The sequence below is a fragment of the Adelges cooleyi genome, unplaced genomic scaffold, assembly GCF_023614345.1.
Source record: "Adelges cooleyi isolate 19-005CV unplaced genomic scaffold, UGA_ACOO_1.1 ACOO_flye_CR_arks_rails_tigmint_CR_PRNA_23, whole genome shotgun sequence".
Taxonomy (NCBI): domain Eukaryota; kingdom Metazoa; phylum Arthropoda; class Insecta; order Hemiptera; family Adelgidae; genus Adelges; species Adelges cooleyi.
Genome location: NW_026095893.1, coordinates 10,447,581 through 10,458,165, shown reverse-complemented (window position 1 = coordinate 10,458,165; position 10,585 = coordinate 10,447,581). Strand labels below are relative to the sequence as shown.

The 10,585-nt window shown below is 31.2% G+C and overlaps 1 protein-coding gene across 1 annotated transcript; it reads right to left on the bottom strand.

Moving 5' to 3' along the window:
• Positions 1-8,042: 8,042 nt before the first annotated feature.
• LOC126835862 (uncharacterized) lies at positions 8,043-9,666 on the bottom strand. The gene is made up of 2 exons (XM_050568707.1): positions 9,522-9,666; positions 8,043-8,828 (listed from the first exon to the last, which is right to left on the bottom strand). Exons 1-2 carry the CDS (start codon positions 9,663-9,665, stop codon positions 8,232-8,234), a joined length of 741 nt encoding a protein of 246 aa, XP_050424664.1. The 5' UTR covers position 9,666; the 3' UTR covers positions 8,043-8,231.
• Positions 9,667-10,585: the final 919 nt, after the last annotated feature.

The following is a 10,585-nucleotide window of genomic DNA, read 5'->3' as shown; positions in this document are numbered from 1 at the left end:
AATGATATCCAATATCTCAAATTTAATACAAAATCTTAGGTACCCCTCGAAATTATGCCCCCCCCCCCTGAATATTCACCTGCGGCCGCTTTTGGTTCAACGGCTCTGTACAGAACTTATGAAAATCTGCTCCGACTGAAATTTAAAACCCAAACATTTAACACCACGGGATGCAATTTGAAACGCGCCGCTTTGACTGATATCCAAAAATTTTAAAAAGCCAAATTTTTTTTTTATATATATATATATATATATATTCTATACAAACTATAAGTACAATTATAACTGCTTTTGTAGTGATGATATATGTATTATTATTAATACATTAATATACCTATTATTAAATAAGAGTAATATATACTCAGAAGCAGGTTAAAAGGATTTCTTGTCATAGACACAGAGCCGTTTTTAACGGGGGGGGGGACAGGTGTCCGGGACGGCAAATTTTATAGTGCTTGGCAAACGGTAATTTTTTGGGGAACCAATATTGAAGCAAAATACAAAATAAAGTATTCAAAGTATTAAAAATAAGTAGGTAAGGTTTATAATTATTTGTGTATATAATACTATTTTTTAGAAATGTTTTTTTTTTAAATTATTATTCATTTTTATATTAAATACATTGGTTTATTAATACCACAACATTGAATTACACAAACATGATAAAATTAATAATATTAAAAATACAATGTAAATAACATATGTCATATACGTATGACCGGACCGCATCGCCACGGTGTCCCTGTCTGACGATAAGGATATAGTTTCATATAAACGGATTATTTTTATCTAATGTCCTCTTCATCGATAACGGTCGGGGGACTCCATTATATTGTTATCAAATTTTATTGTTTAATGATGTGATCGTTTTAATGTCAATATCAAATTTGGTCTATCAGTCTGTGTCGTTGATGAGTGTTAAAGTATGTGTACGTACATTAATGTATTAAAATAATAGGTTTATTAGTAAAACTGTAAAGAGTTTTTTAAAAAAAATTAGTCGTACAAAAGACTTAAATAATTAGACGGCGCAGATTTCAAACAGACGCCAAACGAAAAACATAAAAATAACGATAGAAAGAAAAATCCCAAAACTTAATAATTATTTTACTGTTACAAATTATGGTAACGTATAAGTGAATTTATTATACCAATTTATATTTCAAACATTATATGTAATATGTTCTACTAATATTAGATATGATTTATGTATTTTGATAATCTATTGTTATTTATAATAGCAATTAATCACGGGAAAAAATACTTAGTTGGTCCAACTAAAATTATGGTTAATATGGGTACACAATACATTTCTAGTGGGAATAACTAAATAAATAGTTGGCCCGACTAAATTTTTAATTGGGCGAACTAAATTTATAGTTGCTTCAACTTGGAAATATAAAAGCGACAAATTTTGCTCAAAAGTGGCAATTTAGTTTAAGTGGCACTGCGACTATAGACAAATCCTACATGTCACATTATTACCATGATTTACATATAGTGTTCTCTGATTAGAACAAAAATTGCTGCCCTAGGCAACTGCCCACATGCTAACATTATCTGCCAAATAATACGCCGTTTAGTATACCAAAACCGCACTATAGTATAATACATATAAACTATATAATATAGCTTTGCAAGCTGTATACATTTTTTGTGAGTAATTTTTAATAAATGCGTTCTCAGCTGGTAATATTATCGACCCTACCGTCTTCGCCGAAACGCCTTCTTTTTTTTCCCCGCTACTTTAAATTATTTTATTTATTACATAGGAAACAAATAATGAATCCCACACTGAAATCATTTTATTATAATATTAAATAATCACATGAATACAAACGAAATATAACACAAAACGATTTATTATCAAATATTCAATTTATGCCATTTCTAATTCAGAAAAACGTGTTTGGATTAAATGAACAAAATATTAGTTTTTAAAAACTAATCGAGGATTACTATTTAAAAAAAATAGATTTTTTCTGAAAATATTAACTGGTCGACCACACATATTATAATATTATACATTAATATACGCTATATTATAATATGCTAATTAAACTTATTGGTTATGAATCAGTCGTTATTTTCAGAACACCTTTCCCGGTTCGCGGGATATCTTATGTTTCATTATCTTAGATTTTCCATTATTGTTTGATCCCTCGAAGCATAGTCGAACCCGAATGAGTAGCAACTATTTTAGGGGGTCTTACATTTTGGTTAGTCGAAGCCTTGAATTAAAAATAGGAAGGTAAACTTTTTCCATTTAACGAATAAAATAGTATAAATCTTTGAGAGAATAAAAAATGTAAAATACTTTTGCTTTAAGGACTTCATTTTTTATTTTAAAATAATCTATTTACAGTTAGTACGCTATGTACTTTTTTGTAAACCATTGTCAATGTTTAGCGTAGTGCGTACACAACGTTTTTCACATTTAAATAATAAATATACGGCGAAAACATTTTTAGGTGGTTATAGAAATATTTAATATTGTAAAAACAAGATTATGTTGAAACAATTAAAATATAATAAATAAAAAAATATATATATATATTTAAGGCTAATGTTTCAGGCTAAATATTAAGACTAAGCCTTCCAGATCCTCCGAATTCCGTCTAGAGTAAGAGTTATACTCTTCCTCCCTAAAATATATATTTTTATTAGTGCTGAAACTGCATTATTGGAGATATAGGGACGACCATTATTTTTACTACATCATTTTTTTTTTACAATATCATCGTCTTTAATATTTGTATACTGAATTTTCGGTATCAACTATTATTAATCGAGTTTTTGTCATTTATACAGTTATCATAAGTACTATTATACTATGAATTTTAATGTAACGAAGGATTAACCTAATTTTTAGGTCCTAATATAATAACCATTTAAACTAATTGTTGGTTGTATCACTGAATGACACAGTTGTATGTAATTCAGCGCCGGCCCGAAGGGTGTGCAAAAGTGTAACCGCACAGGGCCTCAAACTTTTATATATATATATATATTATATAAAACGTTGGTATTTATTCCTTGTAACACATACAATTATACTAACATAATTAAAAATCGTGTCACGAGAGACTAAATCACTTTTTATTCAGACAATCGTGCTACAAAATTGATGTACCTAGTGAACCTATTAGTGTACCTGAGTGTATGCATTGCATTTTATTAATTTTAACCTTATTTTTATTAACAATAATATTTAATAATAAAAATAACTTTGTCATATTTAATGTTTATAATTTACTTTATTTTACTGTTTTTCTAAACAATAAACTATAACTATGTCATACATGTTAATATGTATATCTAATGATCTATATACAGACAACAGTGATAGAAACTTGTTATTAAAAGTACAATCTTAAAATATTATAAACATGTACGAATAAAATACGGTAATATAGTTTATATTGAAGCCTCGCGTTTATAATTTTCACAGGGCTTCGCAAATCATATAGCGACCGGCACTGATACGACGTATAAAGTTTTTACAGAGTAATGAAACAAAATATATCTGTGCTTATGTGTCGAACAATTTTCCTCATATTATAGGTTTATTATTTTCGTAGAGGTTATTACTTAGGTATAGTCTGATGTACCGTCATTGTATAATATCGAAACTTTCGGGATTCTCGACTTTTTTTTTACTGTATTGCCAATAAAAGGAAACATAATATGTACGGATTATAAATTATTGTATTGGATTTTAGGTAAGATTATAATAACAGTGTTGAGACGAATGGCGACAATATTATAACATGTGGTGATCAAACGACAACGGCCATCGATCCAACGAAGATGCCACGGCGGCCTCCCGCAGCGATGGACCGACCGACCAAGATGTGTCCGATGCTGATCCGACCATCGCCGGCACCGCGTGTGTGCACCATAGCCATCATGCGACGGATCCGGTTGTAAGGCATGCCGATCCCGTTGACAGGACCGTCACCGGCAGCCTCTACCATGGTTCTGGTTAGCATGGACACGGACATTTGTGTCATTCCAGTGTGATGCGTTTCGCTTATGGTGTATGACGATCGCTTCGGTGTTTACTGTTTATGTATTTTTCACAACAGTGTATACTATTGCTATTATTTTCAGCAGCGTGTTTAGCTATTATAGTATTTTAAACTGGATAGGTATATGTGTTTATATTGTTTGCAACCCGTCGCGTCGTTGCCATAGTATCGACTGTTATACACCCGACTATGCATTTACGCGTATCCTATGGTATAGTATAATAATATAAGGTATTATTATAATGCGGTCAGCTGATGAATAAACACTATATTGTCGGATTGCATGAACGTGCTTACGTGCATTTAGAATTATTATAATGAATTAGGTCATGTCATCATCATCATCATGTTGCTTAACAGGCCATGAAGGCCCAACGCTGCCATCATGAGATGGTTTCTTATGACGAATATAATTAATTAGGTACGTTTATCAATTTCTTGTGTAACCGCACGTGTGTTCATAATTCTTAATTTTCTCTGCTGGCGTTTGTTTTATATTTTATTACAATAATAATAAACACCTATTATAGGCTCTAATCATAACTATAATATACAAACGACCAATGGTATAAGGCGTAGATCTTTAGGTCAGGGAGAAGCTGAAAATCAGTGGCGTATATAAGATATAATTTTAGGGGAGTTATAAAATAAGAATAGATTTAATTAATATTAAATTAATGGGGGAGGGGGGATGAACCCCCAAAACCCTCCCCTATATATACCACTGCTAAAAATAAAAAGTGCTACGCGTCTTGTCCATTTAATTTAATTTATACTATACGGACTATACTGTAAAAAAAAAATATGTTCAAAAATTAGAAACAAAATTAACGTAAGTAAATTAAAAAAGATAAAAACTTTTTCAAACTAATTAAAACGGGGAAAATGTTACAATAAATAAAATAATGAAATTTTCGAATCGTTTTTCTGTCTACAGTTGTTAAATTTAAAATGAGTGTCGTTCTTTAATTTTGTATTCATATATATTTTGTTTCGTAAGTAGTTTTGAATGCCATCTTTTAAAATCTGACTAATTAATTCGTTATTATGCCTAATACAGGGTGACCACGAAAACACTTTACATTTTCAAAAGGCAAAATAATATTAATTTTTCCAAAACAATTTTTTTTAACTTATATAACATGTTTGTGGGTGTATGCCATTTATTTTACGGTAATTTTCGAAAAAAAAAAAATTATTTAACTTGATATAATGTAATGTTATGTTTGTGGGTGTAAGCCATTTACTTCAAGTAGCAAAAATGAAGTCAGGAAGGTGATGTCCGTCTTCCATGAGGCAATTTTCAATTCTTTCGAGGAAGTTCTTCCACGCTCGTTCTAGTGTCTCCCTCGTGATTAGTGTCACCTCTGTACGAATTGCCGCTTTCAAATCATCCATAGTACGGGATTTATATTGTATAAATGGCCTACACTTGTGGCTTACATCCACAAACACAATATTACATAACATCAAGTTAAATACATTTTTTTCTCTCGAAAGTTCCCGTAAAATAAATGGCATACACCTACAAACATGTTACATAAGTTTAAAAAAAATGTTTTTGAAAATTCCACCGCAACTAACAAAGAAAAAAGGTTTTGAAAATAATGTATATACATATTTTTTTTCATTAATATTTGTAATTTACATATAATAATAAAAAAATTATTCATCCATATTCTAGGTGGGTATACATTGTCTCGTTGTCTCCTATGACACATCGCAATCTGTACAAATCTTCAATACATTAATTCCGTTAATTAGTACCTTTTGGTTAAACGCAATAACGATAGGTGATTTTAACTGAACGTACCTACCTACATTATTTCGCATGTATCTAATATATTAACCGTTAATAAAATACACATTAGGTACTACACACGTATATAAGATTAGATAGATAGCATTAACGCACCCCTCATTAGCATAATTTGTCGTTTTTCCAATGGCACAGTACTGTATGGCCATTGTTTAGGATTCTCCCCGTGAATATAATACAAGAATGAATTTCCCCATCCCCCACCCTTGTTTTTCACCCTAATAACTACATAAATACATTTTATGCAATGTTTCTTAAATGACACAAGTAAAACAATTTGTGATTTTGAGCTATCACCATGGAAAAAATTGGGTAAATAACCTTCTAATAAAAATCATATTTATACATTTTTGTTAACTTTTTATTTATGTCAAAAATACTGACTTTTTGTAAAAAATCATTCACTTATCCACATAATATTGTTACATTATGCAATGCAATTTAATTTTTGCGGTTGATATGGATAATAAGTGGAATAACAGTCTGGTTGAGACACAAACCAAATTGTTGTTTTTTTCCTGTAAAAAAAAAATCATAGAAACGCCGATAGCGATAAATCAATTATTTATAGTTGTAATATTATTATTTTTCAAAATTATTGCATACAGCATAATGGTACACACGCGGTTGATGATAGCTTTTGTGGAGACAGCGGGCGACGGGCCTATCAACGGATACGGTATGCCGGAAGTCGTTGCCGGTCGCATGCGAAATATGATGTCCGGTCACGGCGCTGGCGATCGAAGAACAACCACACACTTTATGCAAATAGTGACAGGTCCACCAGATCTAACCGCTATAGCAGATCGTAGCCGACCACGACAGTTGCATTTTTAATTACCTAGTTTGGCTAATTCTTGCCAGTCAAGTTTTTTATCGGGTAGGACGAATACCAACGCCAGTTACAAATTACAGCTATATTTAAACAATAGGTATACATATTATACTATGCAATATAGATAATATATCATTAGATTTTACTTCTTATTTACTACGTTAATATAAATCGATTTAATTGTGGGGCTATTTTTACTTGCACTAGTTCGTTGAGTTTCAAAACAATTCTAAATAGATATCTTAAAATGTATAAACCGCTTTAGTAAATTATTATGTACTGTACAATACATTTATAGTACATTTTACCACTTTGATTTTACGAATGAGCTACAAAAAAACATTATGAACAAGGCTGCGTTAAAATATGAATTATTACCTGTGTACATTGATAATTGACCAAACTCATGCCTTCCACTGAATCGAACCGCCACATATAATTGATAATTGTTGAGTTAAATAGCATAAAATGCTGCTCTACAATAAAAACTAGTGGCAAAGTATTTTGTTTAATCGAGTAAATAATAATCGAAAAAGACATACTATTTAGTTAACTCATTACATCTATATCTATACTTTTGAATTGTCACTTCTGTCCCCTACAATAAATAAGTCAAGCATATTGTGTTATTTATAGTCACGACTCGCGAGATCAAATATATTTTCTATTATTATCATTTGGCTATTAGCTAATTGTTGTACAAGATGTTCAACGTACTCTAAGAGTACCTTAGATACTGTACTTATATAAAATAATAGTGCGTTATAATTATACACGGCTTCAATTCCTACTGACACGTGTACTATTGCTATGTATATATTAAATAATAACTATTAACTAAATATTTACAGTTTATAAAGCATGTCTTTATATTTAATTTAATATTTCATGGAACAAATTTAAAAAAAAGTTTTTAATCACTGATCAGAAGTTAGTAATTAGTAATTACCAGTTACCTATAATAATGTAAAAGTTAAACCGGAATTTTTTGGCTGAGATTATTTTTATATTTTTTATTGCTCAAACAATTTTTGTTAATATACGAATAATTAATTATATAACTCTTAAATTATCCGTTCTCTTCTTTTGTACAATGGTTTGTATGCATACAGGACTGTTGAAGATACATGTATTTAATATTTATTTTTATTGAGTCAAATTTGTTATTGCTTGAAATGCTCAACTAGCACTAATTTACTATTAAAAAATACAAGGTTTTTCGCACTTAAAAAAATTTAACAAAAGAAATCTCCAGCAGTATCAATTAAGTAAGTGAAGTAAAAGTTATATTATTGAAAAAAGTTATTAATTAATATGTACTACTTAAGTACTATACAACACAAAACATTTGGTAAGGACAGGTGTACGGTGCATTTATTTAACATATGTAAATAGTGTTTGTACATTATGTATAAGTTCATGTTAAAGTAAACAATTAAATAATAAAATACAACTTGCATATGTGTAAAAACATTTTTAATTTTTTTAGATGTAAACATTTTGTAAGTATATTATAACACAACGATTTTGCTATTTACAAAACGAATTAATAACACGGAGAGTAACCGGATGATGTTGGGGATAGAAGGCTTAATAAAAGTTCGGTTGGGATATCGAGGTTCGATGGACACACTGGAGGAGTAGACGGGATAGCAATGGGGGCAAGTGAAGCATACTCAACGGGAGGTGGGGTGCATTTCCCGTTTAACGAGGACAGCAAGCTTGTCAACAACGCTGGAGAAATATCGCAAGGAGCCGGTGGAGCCAATGGGGTTAGTTGAGGCAAAGCTATTGGAGAAGCACTGAGCAACAGAGCCAAGAGTTCAGAAGAAAGATCAGTACAAACGGGTGCGGGTGCGGGGACGACTGGAGGTAAACATGGTACTGGTTTCGAAATTGGAGCCGGCAGACATATTTTAGGCGCCGATACAGGCAGAGGTAAGGGCAAGGGCAGGGGTCCACATTTCTTGAGTAGTGGGAACAAGAGTTTGGAGAGCAGCAACAACGGGATTTTTGGCGGTTTCTCCAGAGAGCACGGTAACGACGCGGCAATGGGTTTCAGGATAGGGAAAGGAATTGGAACGTTGAACGGCTTGAATAATGGCTTGGGGCAGATACAATCGCAGGACGAAGTGTCGTAAACCTGTATGACAAACTTAATGTTAATTAATGTGAACTTAATGTGAAATAAAATTAATTGTAACATGTAATGCAATTATATTTATGACAATTGATCCATCTCTGGACAAAGGGCTTTTATACAAAAATCAAAATTACAGTTTTGAGAATACGCCAAATAAAAGGTTTCAATTCTTTTATTGTATAACATTTTGGCTTTAAATATCTTTAAAAAAATAGTAAGAAGTTTAAAAAAATAATTATTTTGTGGATTTTATATGATTATGCCAAATTATTTCCCTTTAACAGACGAAGATTCGGGTGCTCTTTTTCCAGATAACGAGATGTTTTTTTAACAAAACAAAAAAATTAATTAGAAATATACAAAATACAACATAAAAAATTAGTTTTTTCTTAAATGATGGTTCTGTTTAAGTTCAATTTATGAAAATTTTCATGAAAACCACTTATTATATAATGTCTGTAGTTTTTATGATGCCAGCACAATGGTATTTATGTAATTAGTTTTTTTTTACCGTTACATATTAGTTTACTTCATAATATATGTATATTATATTTTTAATGGAAGACTATGATTTTTAATGGAAGACTATGATTTTTAACGTGAGCGCAACTACACTTCTTATCCGTATGCCAGAACCGCTAATGTTTCAGGTTAAGTCGATTTCGGATTAGACTATGATAATGTTTTACATACCTGGATGGCCAGAGTAACGACTGCAACAATAAAACTGAAGGAATTCATGATGATGACTTCTGTTGGTGATGTGGCCCGGTGCAGTCGTTTAAGTACCTCCGTGCGACCGTCCGGTGTTTTGGCTTGGCGGCACGGACTACACATCTTCACCATACGATTCAGTAGTAATATCATTTATCGCCGTTCGATAACGTCACGCACATGATAGCTGTCGTTTAATATCGGATGCTACAATACGAGTCAGCCGAGCTTCCGGTATGGAAATTCAATGACCTACACATGTGTTATAAACAATGAGAGCTATGAGTAATGTGATTATTATTTTAATATTGTAGCTCAATCGTCTGGCTATACTGACGACAACATAAACAATAAAACAATTTTTTTTTTTTACTCAATTTGGCCCATACTACTAAAGGGCAATTTTAATGTTCTTACGGTCAGATTTGTTATGCCACCAGCCATCAGAAATTTTGGATACATCAATATTGTAACGTAAAGTTGGTATTAGAAAAAAAATTCATTGGACACTTTTTTAAGAGTTAAACATCTTTGAGACTTAACCCTTTCGTTCCTGGGATTTTTACGTATTTTTACAATTTTTTTACGTATCGGACTGATATTGTTTATCAATATAGCTGTGTCGATTTTTTTATCATAAATCTATAGTTGTTGACTCATTTTGACACTGACAAGTGACATGACAACAACCCACAGACCGTTTACTGTTAGTTATGAATGAGCACATCACCGATAGTGCTTTCTTAATTTAATGATCTTCATGCGTGCAACTAAAAAATCTCAACTATATTGTTTTTCCATATAAAATCTACAATGGTAAACTATGTCATACATATCGATAAACTCAAATGACGCAATTACTTTATAGCAATAGAATGCCACGTTATTTTATTTTAATGTGGTGAAATTATAATACAACACCTACAGACGTCAATATATACATGTAAACTATGGTTTAAGTACTTAATTCAATTAAATCGTATGCTAACCCTAATAATAAAATAAATGATAAGTTCTACTCTTTTCATATACGTTCACTTGCT